Genomic DNA, 22,310 nt, shown 5'->3' with positions numbered 1-22,310 from the left:
TGACACCCAGTGGCCAAAATAAGCTGTTTGCTTTGCTTCCTCTCTCTCAACACAGGATTCCTCTATGGACTCTCCTTGTTCATTGTGTTCGCTGGAAGCTACGTCAAGTGCTTAAGGAGGCTCGTGTGTGCCAGCCAGGTACCACCCGAAACGAGAACGGATACGTTATGACCCAGTCACAACTCTCTCCTTATCTGTCCAGTCCCAAACCCCCTCCTCTAGCCCTTACCACTTCTGTGTTTGCTGATCTGAGGGAACCAGGTAGGTGTAGTAATAGATGGATACCTTCCCAGTGGACTTAGCGGTCGCTTACACCTATCCATTTCGTTTAGATCTGCAAACACTGACGAGTTAGGGGTTGTCAGTTACATAAAAACTACACTGAAATAAAAAGATCCACAGATAGATTTGTTTACAATAGCCACTTCAGGTTGTGGTTTTGGGCAGGCACAATAGAACTTGTTCTGCAGTAGTCTGCTGGTCTGGGAGTCTAGGAGAAAGAGGAATGTGAACCATGCATAGAATTGAAACAATGCCAAGACTTCATGGGAACAGGCAGGTCAGCACTGCACAACAATACAGATGTGCTTATCTTGATTCCAGGACAAAAGAACAGACATAAATGTTATGCTTAAAAAGTTAATACAGTTTGATCACGTTCTCTTCTTGTCATGCCAACGGTAGATAAACTATTTAACCAGATAAAAAAACTATATCCATTTTGTTGTCGATTCTGGTCTTATGTAGTGGCGGTCTTTGTCATTGTTTGTATACTAGTAGTGGCATGGTTAGCATCACACTCAGCTATTATCTTTTACAAACTGGTGTGACAGGGAAGGTGTTGCATCATTCTAATGGCAGTGTTCATACGTTGCCAGCAGCTTCAGGTTTAGTGTCACTACATTTTATACTAGACTGTTGGATCAGATGGAATTCAAACCATGTACAGAATGTTGAGCATTAGCACCGGGTCTGTGTGCCGTAACTTAGTCTACGTGCACACATAACTCTATGTACAGGTAACTGACAAAATAAAGGAAACACAAACTAAAAGTGTTCTAATAGGGCGTTGGGCCACCACAAGCCACCAGAACAGCTTCAATGCACCTTGGCATAGATTCTACAACTGTCTGGAACTCTAATGGAGGGATGCAACACCATTCTTCCACGAGAAATTCCATAATTTGGGTTTCTGTTAATGATGGTGGAAAACGCTGTCTCGAGCCTCGTTCACATCACCTATAAGCACCACGTTGCGTTGCGCCGGCTGTCATGCATTTCAATGGGGACGTCCATAGCGGAGTTAAAACGCAATGCCCCCTTGCAGTTTAAGGCTCCGTTGCAGGACGGACGCTGCAAACTTTGACATTTTTCAAACTTTGCGTCATCTTCAGTCGAGCCAGAGTCTGTCGAAGAACAGGAAGTTGCCAGACCACAGAGATATGTGGTTTTCGGTATTGGCTTTATGGGATAGCTAGCAACTTCCTATAAGTGAATACTATTTTAATAGCAATGTTAAATAATTATATTATGCGACTGTTGCCTCCCGTTTTAAGTTTATTGTGATGATAATAACGTTTGTTTTTGATGATAATTATTAGGTGGAGGTCGCTAGCTACAATGGTATCTTCAACCTAGCCTAGCTTTTAGCTACCTGCTCTGCAGTGCCAGCTAGCTTGACTTGCTATAAAGTTATAGAAACAAGTTGAGGAAAAAGTAACTAAACAAAACATGTTTTATTATCACCTGTAACAATATATTTATCCTGTCTTGAATGAAAAGGTCACATTTGGTTATCTCACTAAATATATGCAATCTCTGACGAGAAACAAGCTCTCCTCCATCTTGCATTACAAACACTACACTTGTCCATTCAGTAGTGGGGCAAGACTCCGTGAAGATGACGTACGGTGTAATGAAGTACGTCACAATGTAAACGGGGAGGGGGGGCGCCGTAAACATGCGCCACTACAGAATCTTCCATAAGTGTTCAATTGGGTTGAGAATTGAGATCTGGTGACTGGGACACACACACACACCCTTTAAGCCCCCTATACTGCTTTGAGACCCCTCTTTCATAGTCACTGAGAACTCTTCTAGCCATGGTAGCCAAAATAATGGGCAACTGGGCATTTTTATACATGACCCTAAGCATGATGGGATGTTAATTGCTTAATTAACTCAGGAACCACTGTAGTGGCATATTTCTGCCTTACCAAATGAGAGTTACAAACTACACACCAGTCAGAGTTATACTTAAGCTACATCTTTAATAATAAGCTTTGCAATAGCATTTGACTTTCAACAATTCACTATTTCTAATGAACCGTTAATTAAGTACCAACAGAAAAGTACAAAGATCTTTTATAGCCAAGATACACCCCTCTCAACTTACATGACGAATCACAGATCTTAGGAACAGTTCACAAAGAAAGACTTTTACTTGAGAAAGATATCTATAAACCATAGCAGACAGTTACTGCTGTGTCAACAGTTTTCATTGTAAAGACCAGTGTCTGGCCCCCTTACTCCAAAAGGGAACCGTCTCTCCCTGGTACGGCATAGTACAGAACCATTAGCTCATCCAATGGCATATATCAATTGTCAACTCTAGATACTCCCATCTCAAGTCAAATCTCAAGTAAACCCCCTCTTGACCCCACTCCCGGACAGGTTCACTGAGGGGAGTGTGCCTCTAGGTCATACACTGTCCCAGGATCAGTGTAAGATCAGAGAGGACATACAATGTTTCCAGACACTGCCATACACCTCCCCCCAATGGGAAAAGGAGGGAGTGACTGGCGCACAGACATTGTGGAGACAAGTAATTGGTTCCCCATTAATCACGCCATCCCTTCACATGGTTTAAGAATAGGTAAAGACACATTCACATATGAAGACAATGTTCCATTCTGTCCTCTTCCCTTTCTGATATTCTGCATAGCACCAGGGACATGTGAAAGACAAGCCTGACCTCTCCCCTCTCTGGGCCTCAGGTGACTGAGCCCCAGCTGAGGGAAAAGTGCAACTGTCAACACTATAGTCCAAAAGGATACATTCTAATGACAAGTATCTCACATAAGGATATTATGCAAATAAAACATCTTATATATCTATGTTACCCAACTAATTCTGATTCATCCGCCACACCACACCTGTGTGGAAGCATCTGCTTTCAATATACTTTGTATCCCTAATTTACTCACGTGTTTCCTTTATTTTGGCAATTACCTGTATATGTCTATTGTCTGCCGATAGGTATTTATTGTCTTGCCCTGGTGGCAATCTAATTTCTTCTCTGAGATTGACAAAGCATGATCAGGAAATTCTATAGATTATCTACTGGGCCAGGCTGCAGATGCATTCTATTTGTCCAGCACCTTTTCCAGATCCAGACACTTTTAACATAACATAGAGCAGGTAATGGTGTTTCTCGTTCCTCTGTGGGGCAGGAGCGGCTGCAGCTCCTCCACGGGAGGATCCAGTCTCTAGGTAAAGCCCTGCTGAGGTCTGTAGCCAGGAATAGGGCAGAAGGAGAGGGACCCAGATTCCTCCAGACACTCAGAACCTGGTAAAATGAATGTCAATTTCACCTAAATCTCCCATTCTTGAAGCCATTTCACATCTTTTCACCATGTTAGTCTTTTAACTAGTGCATTGTTTTGCCCATGCAAATCCAGAATAGTACAGGACTGTAACACATTACACATATTTATAGTGGATGTGTGTACAGATAACTTTGACACATCACTAATGTTATTACAGCTAATGATGTGTTCTTTAATCTAGCTTCCCAGGTGGGTCCTACCTGGCTGAAATTCTGGGGGTGTCCTCTGTCTCTTGCATGGCCTGTGGAAGGGGAGGAGAGGGACAGGATGACCCCAGCATGGTCACATGCATCACCCCTCAGTGTAAAGGTACAGCAGCCGAACTCAGGCCTTTAAGGTTGTCTTTGTTTGGGGATTTTTGTTTTTGTTTATAGGACCCCCTTGAAAAGTAGATAGATCTGTTTCCTCTACAAGCTCATAAATGTTACCTGCCTTTCATATACCGCTTTTTTTTGTGTCATAAAATCTTTCCTTTTTCCTTGTAAAATGAAATGGAGTTTGACCTTACTGTGTGTACAGTGAGGGAGTTGACCCTGTTAAACTGTTGACTCAGCCTAGAAGGATAAGAATTCAGCTAACACCTTTGGTGAAGCACCACGAGGGGTGTTTCTCAAAGCCAGATTTGCAACTCTTTGGAACCACTTGTTACTTGTTGTTTCAGAATGTTAACCCATGTTTGCAGGCCATATCTTTGATGCTATTTTGTGAAATAGCCCCTGGTCTTGATGAGTTGTATGTTCCTCTTGGCAATCTGACTTTTCTGTTCCATTCAACTGCTCCACTGTGGTTTGTTGCACTCTAATCCATGTGCTGTTTTAACGTTACACAGGGGTATACTGTAAGCAGTGCTTCCAGAGTATGGGCCAGGTCTGTGCAGTTTGCATGGGACCCCTGACCTTTCAGGAGGACTGTGAGGAAGAGCTGGGAGTCTTGCACAGGGACACATTACACACGATGATCACCTGTTAGACTGTTAAACCTGTTAGACTTTAGCTGACCACCTAACAATCATGTTACACTTTGTTTGGTTACACTTAAAATACAGTAAGTTACTCACTTGCCCCAATTGCATTTTGTCACTAGAAACCACTTGTCACATGGAGATGTGACTCTTCATATTTATGATTATGATCACTACTATCATTACCATCAGAATTAACATGATCTGACATTTAATTGAGCATTCATTAACTCTGCCTGTCAACCCCAGTGAGCCAGATATGACTTACCAAGACTACTCAGAACAGGACCACTCTGAGCCTAGTGACCATTACTATAACCACAACCCAACCTTGGCCGTCTGTGTGAGCGGGGGGGCTGGAGACCCAAGGGTGCGAGAGTGACACTTCATACAGTGAAGCCTCGTTTCACTCTATCACCTCTGACTGGATTGCCCACTCTCAGTATGGACCCCTGAGAACGGTCACAGTCCACAGCCTTGACCACAACTCACAACCGCAACTTTCTCAGGGATGACCACCTTAAAACCAACCAGCTCCACTTACATTCAGAAGGAACTAATTGTGCTCAGCTCAGAATACTGCAGTCTGTGATAGAGGCTACAGATGCTAATAGGGAAGAGCAAATGACTTTCCAAGTTATATACATTTAATTTAGTATTCAAATACATGTTTTCTATGTTATCAAAGCATTAGCCCATTTATTTTCCATATGTAAGTACGATAAAAATAGAGGAACTTCATAGTGAACTTTTAGATGCATTTGAAGTGTTCTCCAAATCTAGAATGTAAATGAGCTTTGGTTTTGGTTAAATTCCCACCATTTATGATTTAGTAACATTGGAATGCACTGCATTTATCACCTGCACTCCAGCGGTTCATTTATAATCAAACTGATGATAACCTTAGATGCTATAGGGCCAATGACCTTAGAGTTATTTGAAAGATGAATAGTACAAGCTGATGTCATGAATTGTGGATTGACCATTTTAAGAGAATAAATACAATATTTAAGATTTACATTTTATAATGTTAGTCAAAGACTGTTTTGTGATATTCATATTTGTATGTCTCTGTGGAAAGTTGGAAACAGATAAGGACACTATGACTTTGTAAATGGGGTGGTAAACGCCCACAAAATTTGAATTAAAAAGTACAATAAATAAGTAAACTGAATAACAACGCACACGTCTCATGTTTCCACCCTCAGTTCATTATACAGTCCCAGTGTTAAATGTCGGCGTTTCTCCTCCCCATTCCTTGTCTGATGCCAGGGTGGAATCCAATTTTTTTTTTTTTTTTTTTTGGGAGGATACGAGATTCCAGCCAGGATGGCAATGGAACGCTGACAAGAAAAGTTTCCTCTTGACTGGACAGACCAAAACGGACTCAATGGCGACCAAGGTATGATATATCACCTTGTAAGAGTTGTTTTCTTGCCATTAATAATCTTTAAGTCATTAATGATTTGTTTATTATTTTGATATTTAGAATTTGTGATTCAAACGCACAGGAGACTAATCAAGTTTATTAGCTAGGGCGCCGGCGCTCACCTATAGGACTTTCGTGCAAACTGACATCAGCGCATGATGTACGATAAAGCGCTAACATGTTAGAGCGTAACAAATCGAAACCAATTTTGCTATTTTACCAGAGTATATCATTAGCCTACATTATGCTCACTGGTTTTGTGGATTTCATTTTGACACGGAATGCGTAATCTGGGTGCCAGTTATTTTGGAGCAGTTGAGTGCCCTGTGCCTCGACAGTCGGCGCAGAGTAATAGAAAGCACGGGGAATCAATCAGGTTCACGCATCCCTTTCTACGGAAACGTTGGAATGGGGTCCATTGCATGCACAGTTTCGATACGCTTTTTTGTTAAGGAGGAACGTCTATAATTTTGCGTGGCTATTTGAATGATATCTGAATTTATTGCATTGAAAATTGGTTTCTAGCCACCATTGATAGTAAAAGTTGACGCCTCACACATATAATAGGTGCAGTACAGTGGGATTTAATGAGCCCAAAGTTCAGCTATGGATATGCAATGTATTACAAAAGGCTACCCGAGATTAATAGGAATAACGTTCTACAGTTTTGGCCAACACCCAGAAGGTAAATCCGTGAGAGCTGCCAGTGCAGACTGACAGGAGGTGCTACAACGCTTGAGTGGGATTATTATATGAATGAATCAGTCAGTCAACCATTAGTGTATATTTCAGCAGAATTTTATTAAACTAAGTGCACAAAACATTAGGAGCATCCCCCTTTTTCCCCCCAGAACAACCTCAATTCATCTGGGCATGGGCTCTACACGGTGTCGAAAGCGTTCCACATTGATGCTGGCCCATATTGACTCCAATTGTGTCAAGTTGGCTGGATGTCCTTTTGGGTGGTGGACCATTCTTGATGCAGACGGAAACTGTTGCGTGTGAAAAACCCAGCAGCATTGTAGTTCTTGACATACTCAAACCGGTATGCCTGGCACCTACTACATACACTTAAATATTTTGAATTGCCCATTCACCCTCTAAATGGCACACATACACAATCCATGTCTCAATTGTCCCAAGGCTTTAAAATCTTTCTTTAACCTGTCTCCTCCCCTTCATATACACGAATTAAAGTAGATTTAACCTCCGTGGGACAGTTGAGCAAATGTGCACTAATGTGATTAGCATAAGGTTGTAAGTACCAAGAACATTTCCCAGGGCATAGACATATCTGATATGGGCAGAAAGCTTAAATTCTTGTTAATCTAACTGCACTGTCCAATTCACAGTAGCTATTACAGTCAAATAATACCATGCTATTGTTTGAGGAGAGTGCACAGTTGTGAACTTGAATGTATTAATAAACCAATTAGGCACATTTGGGCAGACTTGATGCAACCTTTTTAACAGAAATACAATGGGTCATTGGATCAGTCTAAAACGTTGTGTATATACACTGCTGCCATCTAGTGGTCAATCTAAATTACGCCTAAACTGTAATAATACATTATGGCTTTTGTCTTGCATTTCAAAGATAATGGAAAAAAATGGCATGTTTTTTTCTTTGTATTATCTTTGACCAGATCTAATGTGTTATATTCTCCTACATTAATTTCACATTTCCACAAACTTAAAAGTGCTTCCTTTCAAATGGTATCAAGAATATGCATATCTTTGCTTCAGGTCCTGAGCTACAGGCAGTTAGATTTGGGTATGTCATTTTAGGAAAAAATTGAAAAAAAGAGTCCGATCCTTAAGAGGTTTTAACAGGTGACATCAATAAGGGACGATAGATTTCAGCTGGTCAGTCTCATGGAAAGAGCATGTGTTCCTAATGTTTTGTACACTCAGTGTATATGTAAACAAATGAAACACTTCAGAATCCTATACAATCCACCCTCAATTGAATTTTGGAATTGTACCAATTCTTTCTGAATCTGAGATTCTGCCATCAATGTTTTTCCCATGATGATGCAGATATTGTGGCAGATAAATCAAAATTAGCTGAAATATCAAATAAATTAGGAAATGTCACAATCTGTCTGCTGTGTAATAGCGGTTTAACTCATTACAACTGGGGAACTCCATTCAAATGCTTCAAAAGTACAGGTCATTTTATCATAAGGGTGTGTCAAGCGACAAGCCCTAAACAATGTTCATGACTAGCCCTGAGGCTTAACACATTGTGGTATTGTTCTTGGGTAAACATTCTCCTAACAGTAGTGTGTGTGACGCATATATGTTTTACTACCAGGTGTGCACTGTGCAGGATACTGATCATAATGTGATTGCAAATGAGTAACTTACACTCATTATTATGTTGTATTATGCATAGTACAATTTATCTGTCAAACACTATTAAAGTGTATACTTCCTTCAAATCTGCTCTTATTCTTTGTGTTATTCTCTCTCACACACCACAAGTACTCAGATCTGGAGTTGGCGTTGAACACCCTGGTAAGTCAGTTCCATGGTGCTGCAGCCAACAATGCCCCCACACTAACCACAGAGGAGTTCCAGACCCTGGTCTCCACACAGCTACCCACCCTTGACAAGGTAATATGAACCCACACAGTAAAGTACGACTCTGTTCCAATATTTCCAATATGTTCCTTCCTTCCTTGCGGTAATCACTAATCTGACATCACTGAATTAAGGAAATCTATGTAGTTTAACCCTGGCTTAAACCTATCCAGCCATGTTCTATACATTTTTATCCCAAGGAAAGGATGAAGGAAGAATGCATTTGAACTATTGGGCCAGGGAGAGGTCTCATTTTGATTGATAAATTCTTCCCTTCTATGGCAACCTCTGAACAAATAGAAGTGCAATCCCAAAATAATCCCTTAGCAATCTAATCTCTACCATCAGGCTGTGTGTTGCCTCCCCCTTGTGGATCTGAGAGGATTGGAATTAGGTTGTGGCTCCACCTAGTTCAACTGGATATATTGCATAATTACATGCTTACATCTATCCAGCCATTACTGATTCATGGAGGGTGGATTGATGGTGTGTTTGGATGGCTCTATTTAAATATGGACCGTAAATTATGTTATATTTTTCAACCCTTTTTTTCAATATATATATTTTTTAAACAAAACATACAAACGACAACATCACACAAACATCAACTACATCACACCAGCCCAGACCCACATGCTCATGCCGCCATCTCCAGCGCCCGCCTCACTCTCTGCCACATGGCCTCAAACTTTACCATTTTATTTCTGTCACCCACACACTTTCAACATTGTGTTAACGATGAAGGATTGGTTGATTTCCAGTTTTTAAGTGTATGTTTTTTCAAGATGATTGACGAGAAAAGTATCGTCCAACCCATCGGGTGTCCCACTGCACCCTCATATGCCAAGTCTTGAAATATGCTGCCAGACAGATTAAAAGTACATTTACATTGTAATACTTCTGACAGACAACTTTGTAACTCCGCCCATAACTTTTGGACTTTATAACTTCATACCCTTTCTAATAGACAGCAGGAGATGAACAAGGCTTGAGCCAGCTGCTGCAGCAGATTGGAGTGAAGGATGGAAAGGGGGTCTCCTTTGAGAACTTTTGGAACTTAGTCCAGACACTGGCCACCGTTCAATACGGACAGAGGAGCCAGGAGAAGACAATCAAGTGTAACTGCGTTCTACAGTGAGGAGCTGGTTAAACATTATCTCGGGAAACCTACCACTTTACACCACCCAGAAAATCAAACTTTAACCTGGGCCCCTCCAGCCACCCCATCCTAGTATTCTAACTCCCTAACTCCTCCTCCCTGGCTGTTCACACCTGGTTGTTGTTATGTCTGCCGCAGAGAGGGTTAATAAAGTTGTAGGCCTATTGGATGGTTAAATGAAATGTTTACATTATAGTCTTCTATTCCATCTGCAATTACCCAACATTATTATTTCAACTTCATTGTTATGTCAGTTCTTATGGATAATAGCATGCTATTTATGTTTTCATTATTTACATTGTCACACTTATTAAAACAAACATGTCAAATGCAAAAATGACAAGAAATGAAACATAGTATGTGTGTTGTGTTCATGATAATTGTATTACTTGTTGAATAAAACTTAACATTTTGTTACCTGTTTTGTGTTATTCATGCTTTTTTTTCTAACATAAGTATAGGCTAGGTCTATATCATGGAAGCTACCAACTCTAGAATACACAACACTATACAGTCTACTCCTTTATGTAGGTCTTACTCTACCTACTGACTCTGGATCTGATAATATGTCATTCCTAGAGCTAATGTCAGAATTAGAGGTAGAGTAATCTGATCCTAAATCTGTGGTTATGGTCTCGCTCAAAGCAACCGAACCAGAGAGTTTCTAAACCCAGAGGTGCAACATTGTGGGACTTCCGGGAAGGCCTGCTAAACAGACCAAGCAGACCAGGCCTGGACTTTGGGTTTGAGAAGTCAATGGGCCGTGCTCGATAGTATCAAAACTAATGTATCGTGGCTAAATGGACTGATCTAAAAATAATAAAGAGTAGTTATTTATGATGGATGGTGATTTGTAGATCAGTCAGTCGGCGGTCGCCTGCACGGTCTGCTGCAACTTCGAACAAGTCTAATGAGAAGTAAAACATTCTTCCTTAGTTGTTCATTTTCTCTAAAGGCACACCTAAATTGGAGCCAATTTCTTAAGTTGTTGAACAATTTCTAACTCCAACCTCGTGAACTGTCACATTTTCGTCAAAAACGAATTTATATGGAAGCAGTGCCTTTGACGGCCTGCACATGCGCAGTTCGGCACAAAACCAATGTTTACGTGATTCTGCGCATGAGGTTAGCTAGCCAGCGTCGCCATGGACCTCGCCTAATGCAACCGTCGTGATCGGGAGAAGCAGTTTATGCCTAGCTGGACTATCTTTGACCAAACTATGCTCAAACTTCTTCCGTTGCGATGTTTTTTTAGTCTGAAAGAATATCCGGAGTAGCCTGCCCTGGTTTAGAACCTGCGCAAGGTAAATACAAAAACAGTTTAACGGATTTTATTCTCATTTGCGTGTGCACAATCTTCATTAGAGGTAAGTCTCTCCTTAAATATGCATACATTATGATTATGAATAGTAATGCAGGTCTCGTTTTTCTCTCATTAAAAGCTATTTATCCCAGAATGACTCTTCCACACAGATGAACCATGGCGGGCAAAGCGGCGGTGACTTTCCGTTTGGGCCGAACGTTGTAAAAGAATCGGGAACCTATGGAAATTGTGTCCTCTGTGGATTAACTTTAAACCATGAGCGATATCCCCAACTTCTTCCCTGTTTGCACTCTATTTGTCAAGCATGCCTGCCCCCAGACAATCCAGGGTTGCAGAAAGGTATGAAGCACTTTTGTTGAACACATGGGTTTGGTGAATTTACTGTATCGAGCCCTTGGTATAAGGACTGTTCTATCTGACATTTTGGTCAAAAATGAGTTATTCACATAGCTAGTTAGAGTTGTTCTTGACTTTAGTTTGTGTCCTCCACAGCTCTTTAGATGGTCTTCACACGAGAGACCTCAGGTTTTTGGAAAAAGTCAATTTTACGACGGGGGAAAAAATAAGAAATAGGAAGTTTTATTTGCACAAACAGCTTTGCTTTGAACTTGGTTTTATAAGGTTATATTTGCAATGCAATCACACAATGCTGGGTTTCCAATAAAAAAATAATGTAAAGTGATGTCATGAAAGGGGAAGACATCACAAAACAGTTCTGACATCTGGGACTCTCCATATCTTAAAACTATACATTTTGATAAAACCAATAGTTCCATGTCCTTGATTATTCATATCATGGGTTCTGATGCTCTTTTGCAATTATTTCGATTTGTTTCACCACTTTTGTAGAATAATGCCTGGCCACAACTTCTGCTCTTTATGGCAAAAATAAGTAAATACAGGTACCTTGGATGATCCCTTAAAGGCCCATTGGCGAGGCATCCCTGTTTTTTATCTTGTTCTATATAGATATTGAAAGAGTATTTCACTGAAAATACAAACTTACCAGATTGCATGGATAACTAGTAAGTAGTTTGCTTTCACTGTGCATCAAAGACCAGAACAATATACCAGTTTACTCATCCAGAGCTAAGCTTTAGCCATGTTGCTAGTTATCCATGGTGTATTTGTCATTTTAGTGAACTATTGCTTTAGCAAATATATGGTGAACAGGAATTAATGTATTTATGTGGTTTGAAGGATGGGGGGGATACTCTTTATTTAACGATTACATGGCTTTACTTTTCTTTTTAAATGAAATGAATCTTATAATTCAGTGCCAGATAGAACCGTTTTACTCAACCCAGATCCACATATGAGAATGCTCAATATCTCATAACTAGACTTTTGGCAGATAGAACCTTATAATTCCAAGGTCACAGTATCATTATCTAGGGGAGAGGCCAAATACTATTCAGAGAAACCCACAAGACAATCACACAGTGTTTTAGACAGGAAAAACTGAGAAGGGAAACGTTACAACATTACAACAATAGTCTATTTCTCTCTCTCTCTCCAGATCTCTCTATCTCTCCAGCATGTCCGTCCTGTGACCTGCCATTTAATATTCTGGAAGTCAAAGATAATCTCTTTATTAAAAACTCTTCCAACGAACTCTGGACTGGTAATGTCCAGGTGAGACACTTTGGGGGTTAATATGAATAACTCAATAATATTAACTCAGTCAATGATAGTGCTGTTCCCATAGCCTGTGAATGCCTTTACAAATTCTGTGTATTCCATCATCACGTCTGTGACTGCAGTGTACCTGTTGTGAGGGGTTCGTGGCGAGTGGCTGGTGTGTGGAGTGTGGAGAGGCGCTGTGTTCGGAGTGTGTATCTGCACACAGGAGAGTGAAGGTGACGAAGGACCACACTATCCGGCTCCAACCCCCAACAGGTCTGCCCTAGAAAATCATCATCTGGAATTATATACCCTCAATACCATGCTTTTGAGCATTATGGCTATTTTTTTCAGAGACTTCTACTCATGTAGAATTTGATTACATTATCCACAGACATATCTTATCTGCTTAAAGATTTTTACAAACATCATACCATCTTATGCAAACACTTTGTAATATTCAAGTTATATTTTATTATCTGGTCACTACGCGCACACAAAAGACCTGGGCCTCCCAAACATTGACCAAGAGGTCAGACTGAGTCAGACACAGCCATCAAACACTTGTTGATAATACCAGGACACTGAAATAGCATGTTCATATACTAGAATGTATCATATTTTTGTATTCCCCTGCAGGAGTCTCCGCCCCCACAGTGTTTTGTCCCACACACAAACATGAGCCAATCAAGCTCTTCTGTTTGACCTGCGATCAGCTGACCTGTCGAGACTGCCAACTAATGGATCACAGGAACCACAGGTAAGTTTCCTGGCATATTGTAAATACAGTCACAGTATCATGGAATGTGAGGTTGGGCCTAATTCAAATACTGTAGAAGAAGCATCCTTACCTACCTTGAAGTAATCGCTAAAACACAATTCGATAGGTAAAAAATAAGTCACGTAATTACTTCAAGGAAGAGAGGAGGACAAGATGGATTCTTTAAGCATTTCAACAGGGCAGAAGTCTCTTCTCCTGTTCTCCTGAGTCTCCTCTTCCATTTCCATGCAGTTTCCAGTTCCTACATGAGGCGATGGTCAGCCAGAAAGATCAGCTTCAGTCCCTGGTGCAGAGAGTGAGGCAGCAGAGAGTTGCAGTGAAACAGAGTCTCCTGGACATGGATGGCAGGTAATAACTAGTCAATTACACTGGAATGAAATTACAATATTGGTAGCCATGCTGGTTAAGTGTGCCTTGATTTCATGAATTCAAGTGTGCCTTGAATTATTTGCTTATTTGATCTGTTCTTGAAATAATTTGGACTTGTTCGCCCTATTTGGTAAAAGACCTTCTGTATACCACCCCTACCTTGTCACAACACAACTGATTGGCTCAAACGCATTAATAAGGAAAGAAATTCCACAAATTAACTTTTTTAACAAGGCACACCTTTTAATTGAAATGCATTCCAGGTGACTACCTCTTGAAGCTGGTTCAGAAAATGCTAAGAGTGTGCAAAGCTGTTGTCGTGTCTTTACTATGATTATATTATATGACATGCTATTTTATCAAATCGATTACCTAATGTTTAATTGATTACGTGATTGAATTAAACCATGCAACAATTAAAAGATGAATAACCTGGGTCACCACGGAAGCATTCATTTATATAGAGCAGTTATCTCCCAAATCCACTCTCTTAAAGTTTGAAGGTCTTTTATATCAATAGCAGTCAATTATTAATCACTATTAATTGTTACCTTCTATCAGTCTCATCTGAATGTCTTAAAATCCTTGGTTATCTGCACGAACCCTAGCTTAAATTATGAATAAGCGATATACAAATTGGCTTAATTATTTATTTACTAACTAATCAAGTCACAGAAATACATGAAAACAAACAGTAGATATTATACATTGGGTTGTTAACTTCTCTGGGGCAGGTGGGACGCAAACGTCCCACCGGCCAATAGCCAGGGAAAATACAGCGCGCCATATTCAAATAACATGATATAAAAATCAAACTTTCATTAAATCACACATGTAAGATACCAAATTAAAGCTACACTCGTTGTGAATCCAGCCAACATGTCAGATTTCAAAAAAGCTTTTCGGCGAAAGCATAAGATGCTATTATCTGATGATAGCACAAAAGTATACAAAGAGAAGGATATTTCATCACTGCAAGCACGACACAAAACGCAGAAATAAAATATAAATCATGCCTTACCTTTGAAGAAATTCTTTTGTTGGCACTCCAATATGTCCCATAAACATCACAAATGGTCCTTTTGTTCGATTAATTCCGTCGATATATATCCAAAATGTCAATTTATTTGGACCGTTTCATCCAGAAAAACACAGCTTCCAACTTTCGCCAAGTCATACAAAATATATCAAAAGTTACATGTAAACTTTACCAAAACATTTCAAACTACTTTGGTAATACAACGTTAGGTATTTTTAAACGTTAATAATCGATCAATTTGAAGACGGGATGATCTGTGTTCAATACAAAAAGAAAACAAACTGACGCATCTTTTTTTGTAACGTGACTCTCTCAAAATATTTACTTCATGTGACCCTCATTTACGATAGCCCTACTTCTTCACTACACAAAGGAATAACCTCAACCGATTTCCCAGGACTGGTGACATCCAGTGGAAGCGGTAGGAACTGCAAGAAAGTCCATTAGAAATCTGGTGTCTCTAAAAAAACTAATTGAAAAGACAGTGACATCAAAAAAATACAAATTCTGAATGGTTTGTCCTCAGGGTTTTGCCTGCTACATAAGTTCTGTTATTCTCACAGACATGATTCAAACAGTTTTAGAAACTTCAGAGTGTTTTCTATCCAAATCTACTAATAATATGCATATCTTATATTCTGGGGATGAGTAGCAAGCAAGCAGTTGAATTTTGGCATGCTATTTTTCCCGAAAGTGAAAATGCTGCCCCCTGCCCTCAAGAAGTTTTAACAAAGAAAAGGCCCCTAGAGGGCAAAGCCGATATGGCGGCTTGGTAGACAAAAGAAAGGGGTGTGCAGTTCAAGAGCGGGAAACTCATAGAGGATTACTACACTCATAGAAATTGCTAATACTTTACATGAACGACCGCTCATTCCAAAATAAATTGCAATTCATATTTACGCCCGTATGTCGTTGTTGTCTTCTCTGTTGGAATCCTCGGTCGTCCTGTAGGGTTCATCAGAGTTTCTGGTTAACTTTCATCGAAGTCAGTCTTTCGTGGTTGAAGGTGGTTAGAATGGATACTTCAGAGTACCATTCAGAAATGTTCTTATAGAATAGATGCTTCGGCGGGTGTCTGTATTCTCATCCTAGGTTTACGTAATTTCTAGCTGCAGACTTGTAATTCGTGTCTAAGATTTGCTCTTATTCTGTAGGGATCGATAGTCTCAGAGTTTAACCATTTCCAGCCGTGTAGCCAATGCTCCACGTGGTATAGTCTTGTCCTTTTGGTAGAGTTGTAGTTTAAACCACTTCACACACCAGCGTCACCCGGCATGTTTTGGTCTTAGAAATTCAACCATTTGCAACCTTTGCTTACACCGGGGTTTGCATGGTCTGGTGTGAATTTCATCAGGAGTGTGTTTTATGCGTTTCAGTAGAAATTGGCGGTCCATGAGCCTGACGTAATGTCTATGCTCACGTGGGCGTGGCCACTGACTAGTTAATCTCTATATGAAAATCCATACTCTCATTTAGAAGGTTAACATTACATTTAATCTTTTCACAAATAGTTTAATGTTTAATCACATACGTTTCACAATATTTAGATGTAAACCTGACAGCTGGGAAATGTACACTTTAAGAGATACAGTTGCTGTCCTTCATGAGATCACCAAATGAAACACACTCGTCATAACTGTCTCTTAAGTGTCCACGGACCCTTCCCACATTCTCAAAAGTAGAGATATTGTTTAATTCTCTCATTTTGGGGATTTAGGAGTTTGGCCAAGTGAAGTCCTTTGTTCTCTCTCTGTGCTCTCCCTCTCTTTCTGCATGACCAGGGGGAGAGAGTCTCGGCCAGGAATTTATGACCTGAGATAACAAAACCTGGGTTTAGGAGAGAGTCTGAGGGTGGGGGGGCACGAGCTACACCCAGAAAGGGCCACGTCATGACACTGTCCTCAAGGCAAAGGGTGGCTACTTTGAAGAATATCAAATATATTTTGATTTGTTTAACACTTTTTTTGGTTACTACATGATTCCATATGTGTTATTTCATAGTTTTGATGTCTTCACTATTCTACAATGTATAAAATAGTACAAATAAAGAAACCTTTGAATGAGTATGTGTGTCCAAACTTTTGACTGGTACTGCATATATCAAAGGGACGCAAAAGCCATTAATTTCATGGAAAGACCCACATGTTCTCTCCCACTTGCAGATTGCTAGACATAACACAACTCAAGTCAAAGCTGAGGGAGAGCCTGAAGAGAATGCTTCTTGCCACTGTTCAACTCTTGAAATCGAGAGCCATGTCGCTCTACAGCAACATAGAGGTATTTCAGCTATACAAGACTAACACAATGCATGAAAGTTAAAGAAGGTGTGTGTGTGTGCATGCGTGTATGTGATTTTACTCCGTTTGAGTTGATAAAATGCTTGCTCATGTCCATCCAGACAATGTGTAATGCCGAGGTGGCAGGGATCGAGACGAGACGGAGTGCACTAAACAGACTGGGGCAGAGGCAGGAGTATGTTGCTGACTTTGCTGAGAAAGCCCTGAATGTGGAGGACTTCTTTGCCCTGCTCTCCTGCAAAGGGCAGGTAGGAACCCACTTGTTCTGCCTGTACAAAGCTGCTCACACATTTCTTTGTTTTTCTTTTGGCTTATATGAAAGTGCCTTATCCCCCATCTCCCCCAAAGACACTTCATTCTGAATTGAGTTGTGAATTTCTATTTTATTTAAATTCTTGAATTTGAATTGAACTTGGATTGGCCACACCCCACATGAAGCAGAATTTGAATGAAAGGAAGTAGAATTGAATTCTATAAAATAAAATTCAAATGGCTTATTTTTCCAACAAATCACCATAGAAATGTTTATTTTGACATAATGTATGGTTACCAATACCATGTAGCATAAGGTTGAACATTTTCATTTTAAAAACTAATTTTCCTAAAACCATTTAAAATTATTACTGTTGTCTGGAAATATTCTAAGATCATGTTGTGGGTTTTCTATAATAATTCATCATTCCCTTAATGGTTTTAAATATCAGAATACATTTCCCAGAATGCATTAGGTCAAACACTGCAGTATGGAAGGGAATAATCTAACATCTCATGACAAAGAAAATTACATATTTGAGTTATAATCAAACTAATATTTGAAATGGTATGTGTGTATTATTTGCAACAATAAGTGGCATATCCTTCTTGATAAAATATTTGTCAAATGAATGATACTTTCATGTTTTATGTGTTAGTTCAATTGGTTTGAATTAAATGTTACTTCCTTCAATTAAAATTCAATTCAAATGTTGCTTTCTGTGGGGTGTGGCAAATTCAATTGTATTGTTCGAAATTGAATTAAATTCCAAATTGACCCCAATTCTGCGTCACAAACATTACCACATCAACACACATGCACAACCCTATGGACACATGCTCCTCTCACTCCACAGATTGGATCCCAGTTACAGCATCTCTTGACTCAGAGTACTGAGCCCCCGGGGACCATGCTTAAGTTGCAGCTGGTGATTACTGATGACTTCAAGAAACAAATAGCTTCCTTTGGTAAGTCAAGATACTCAATCTCATATTCATGTAGGCTTTGCTGGCTTGAATCTTAACAAAATCCTTAGATTAAATCAGGAAAAAAATGTTTTTGCATTGATTACCGCATAACGATGTGGTAGTCCAGTATTGGCCATTTTAGTGTTGTTAAAATAACATGCCAAAATCGACCCAAGGAAATTTTTCAATGGGTATGGGACCCCAGGACGCAAGCTTGAGACTGTTTGGTCGTGACCATCGCATTTTATATCATCGCTCCTACAATTGTATTATTTTTCTTCCTTTTTTCCAGGTAAACTTTTGGGTGATATTGTTCCCTTTGCCCAATCACATGTTAGTCAAGACAACCCCATGGAAAACCAAGAAAGACCCAATGCTCCCTCTGGCCAGACTTCTTCCAGTGCTCCTAACATGTCCATCCATTCTGTTCCCCCTCATAACCCTGTCTTCCAGCCCCCACGCCCCTCTTACACTGCCCCATCCAACCCCCTCAGTCAGCCCTCAACTTCCCAGCCCTGCACCTCCCGTGAGCCTCCTCCTTATCGCTCCCTGCCTGTCCACACCCCTTCAAACCTTCCATTGAGCCATCCTGTGACACCCCAGCCCTGCCCATCTACACTAGCACCATCTCACCCCTCCCTGAATATACATAATCCACCATTCTGTCTTCCATCAAACCCTGCCCAGCCATCACTTGTCCCAGCACTTCATGTCCAATCAGCGTTGGTCCCCACAAACCATGCCCAGCTATCCCCTGTTCAGCCTCCAAATTCCCCATCTCCCCAATCACTGATCGAAGCCACACCTAGACTTTATGGTATGTTCAAGGCAACTCCCCCACCTGCACCTGGACGATCTCGGAGAGGTAAGGATGGAAAGTCCTGGACGTTCCACTCGTACTCACCTGTAGAGATCTGCCTCCCACCTTCTGGCTCCTCCTCTCCTGCAGCCGTAGCTCAGCATCAGAATAGGAACTTTCCAGAATCGCAGCTACTGTGGATTCTCCATCAGCCTCCCCCTGTAAACCCCATCCCTGTCCTCCCGGTTAAGGCCCTAGCAGACTCCCCCTGTGATAGAAGCCTGCCTCCTACTGGTCTGGCAGACCCTGACCCAAACTCTCAGGCCAGGGAGAACGAGCCTACCTCTACTGTCACTGAATTAGAGACTGACACAGAGGCAGACAGTGCAATCGAGTTGGAGGTCCCGTCAGCCTGGGGTGATAGAAAGGCATCTGCCTGCTTGGACAGTACTTCTTCAGATCTGCCGTTCACAGGGACTTTGTCTACTGAGAGGACTTCTAATCATCTCTCTCACAGTGTCTTAACCCACACCCACCACCCCAAAGAAGAAACTGACATGGACCCTAACAGTAAACCCTATTCTGTGGGTAGGACCCATACTGCCCCCCACAACAATAAAAAGATAGCTTATGACCAACAACATGAGGACGCTAAGGCTATCAGGTCACTTCATCGGCATGTGAATAACTGGAGAACTGAGCTACCAACACGCATTAGAGTGCTACTGGAGGGCCCCTCTCCAAGCCCCAACAGGACAGGTTCGGTGGAGGGCCCCTCTCCAAACCCCACCAGGACAGGTTTGGTGGTGGCCTCTGAAATGCCAACCAGGCAACCCAATACCACCGAGCCACCGAGCTTGACCAATGGCAACAATGTTAACAACTCAAGGTACTGGCAACCCAGGGTCTTGATGTTTCGGCTACCCATCTCCACCCCCACTCCTGGAAGCGCTCTTCCTCAGTTCCTGCTCGTCCAAGGGGCCAGCAAAAATGAGATTATTCTGCAAGAGATTGCAGAAGACCACCAGGTAAGCACGTTGCTGCACTACATGTTTTGTTCCTGATTTAAAGTCTAGGTTAAGGTTAGTGATAAAGCACTTTACATTGTTCTTTTTAGCTTAGTAAGATCGTGATGATGATCTATCCCCTCTGCTGTTGTTGCAGTCCCATGGCAATGACATCACACCACCAGAGTCAGACAACCTCCTCTGGACTAAGGCCCTGTCTTCCCCAGAGAGTCCCCCACTGCTCCAGTATGTGACCTGTGCGGCCTGCCACACTGTTGGCGGTTCGCTATTCTGTGTGGAGTGTGGGAGGGGCTACCACCAAGATTGTCATATCCCACCCATTGGTCCTTCCTTCTGGTAATCTCCCTAAAGACTTACAGTAGTAGTTTCTGTGTGAAGTTCCAGTTTGGTGGAGTTGATATGGAGGGAATATGCTAGTCTGAGTTCCTTGTGTTAAAGCTGTGTGCTGTCTGTTTCCCTCTTTGGTAGGGAGGAGTGGAAGTGTTCACTTTGTCAGGACCTGGCCGACACCACAGACCCCTACAGTGATGACAGGCACAGGACTATGTGCCTCAGCCTAGCAGACCAGAGGGTAAGATTCACCCTGTTGTGGATTTGAATTTGGATCCTCCTGCTGTGTTGGATAGCATTTTTAAATTTAACTTTTGGACCTGTAACTTCTTAGATTCAATGCTGGCATTAACCAGATCTTGTTATTTTCTTTGCTAACAGAAATGTGAGCATCTCCTACTCTTTCTAAGGTGTGAGAATGACAGAAACATTCTTTGCAGCATGGCTGAGGTGTGTATGAAAATATATATTAAAAACATGTTATTTTTTTATGATTATTCTGTCCTGACCAAAATGGCATATTGTAACTCAATGGCATTAGTGATATTTGTAAATAATCTTATCTGTTGCTATTATTTACCACATTTCTAATGAGAGCTCTCATACTTTTCTCTTCAGCCCCCCTCAGATTCAATATGTCTTGACTCCATACATGGAAGGCTGCTACAACATCGATCACCCCCTTACCGTACCCCCTCCGAATTTGTCTCTGACGTCTGGGTCCTTTTCGACACCATGTTGATGAACTCAAAGGTTGCCACATATTTTAAAATGTAATTTATATAGTAAAAATGTCTTTACTGAAAGCATTTTCTAAACTTACCAAATTACCTGAGAATTTACAGACAAAAATACCAGACAAATTATATTGAATGTGCATTTTTTATCATCTCAAAGGACCAGGAGTTGGTTGTCACGCTACGAGGCAGCTTTCAGAGGAAGTTAGGGGAAGTGTTTGGGACAGCTCTCCACCCCTCCCTCCTCAGCCACCCTAACAGCAGCTGGACTGAGACGGGGGAACCTGAGGAACCAACAGCTGCAGAGTCTCTGAAGAGGATGAGGGAGTTGGTGAATATGACCAAAGTGCCAAAAGCTAAGAAACATCACTCCCAGGTCAGAGTTGAAACAGATGAAAATGAAACTAATGTGAAAAAAATGAAAAAAGATGCAGACTGAATAATGGCCATTGAAGTGGAGTCTCAGAGATGCTATGTTAGTCAATTATATACAACTGACATTGTACTTTGTTTCATTAAATTAAATACAAAAGGGATTGTGTGTGTGACTTTGTTTTTGCACATTTGTAACAACTATGCAATACTGTAGCCTTTTGTACTGTACGCTAGTATATCAAATGTTCTATGTATGCCTGTGTTTCAAACGTGCTAAAGTTGGCCTAGATGAAAGGTGCACTGCATGAGCATAAGGCAGCTAAAGAGTCAACCAGTGTTCTTGGCGATGCTGATACAACGCCACCAGATGGCGCCTGAGTAAAAGCACATTGATCAGGGGTGAACAACTTCTGACTGTCCTCCAGGGCTGCATTCCTGGTTGTTTATGATTTTCCCCTAACTGATCAATTAGTAGACACCCTGGGGAATCGGTGATATTAACTGTCAATGGTGTGTGCAATGCACACATTTGCTCTCCCAGAGTTAAAGCAGTTTAAATGATAAAAATGTTTATAAAATTATTTGGTTAGTGGTTCACATTTCTCTGATATGTTCATATTTTCAGTAGTTTTGTGTAGAGGGGA

The 22,310-nt window shown here is 41.0% G+C and overlaps 2 protein-coding genes across 4 annotated transcripts; both read left to right on the top strand.

Annotated features, from left to right (window-relative positions):
• The first annotated feature begins 432 nt into the window (after positions 1–432).
• LOC120047653 (DC-STAMP domain-containing protein 2-like) lies at positions 433–5,683 on the top strand. Its single transcript, XM_038993198.1, has 4 exons — positions 433–559; positions 3,453–3,571; positions 3,790–3,917; positions 4,438–5,683. The coding sequence occupies exons 1-4, from the start codon at positions 515–517 to the stop codon at positions 4,575–4,577; spliced, it is 432 nt and encodes a 143-aa protein (XP_038849126.1). The 5' UTR covers positions 433–514; the 3' UTR covers positions 4,578–5,683.
• A 5,208-nt stretch (positions 5,684–10,891) lies between these two features.
• LOC120048478 (transcription intermediary factor 1-beta-like) lies at positions 10,892–21,827 on the top strand. Of its 3 annotated transcripts, none has more exons than XM_038994478.1 (15): positions 10,892–11,047; positions 11,217–11,406; positions 12,587–12,702; positions 12,831–12,966; positions 13,330–13,450; positions 13,703–13,819; positions 17,042–17,156; positions 17,278–17,424; positions 18,286–18,397; positions 18,690–20,224; positions 20,361–20,560; positions 20,693–20,795; positions 20,936–21,004; positions 21,173–21,307; positions 21,452–21,827. In XM_038994478.1, exons 2-15 carry the CDS (start codon positions 11,217–11,219, stop codon positions 21,728–21,730), a joined length of 3,375 nt encoding a protein of 1,124 aa, XP_038850406.1. In that variant the 5' UTR covers positions 10,892–11,047; the 3' UTR covers positions 21,731–21,827. The 3 variants fall into 3 exon arrangements, with proteins under 3 accessions (XP_038850406.1, XP_038850405.1, XP_038850408.1); XM_038994477.1 differs by having other exon boundaries at positions 10,892–11,110; XM_038994480.1 differs by having other exon boundaries at positions 10,892–11,110; positions 21,173–21,327; positions 21,452–21,622.
• The last annotated feature ends 483 nt before the right edge of the window (positions 21,828–22,310 follow it).

Source organism: Salvelinus namaycush, chromosome 5, assembly GCF_016432855.1.
Source record: "Salvelinus namaycush isolate Seneca chromosome 5, SaNama_1.0, whole genome shotgun sequence".
Taxonomy (NCBI): Eukaryota; Metazoa; Chordata; class Actinopteri; order Salmoniformes; family Salmonidae; genus Salvelinus; species Salvelinus namaycush.
Note: the sequence above shows the minus strand (reverse complement) of the source record. Positions and strands in the feature narration are given on the sequence as shown.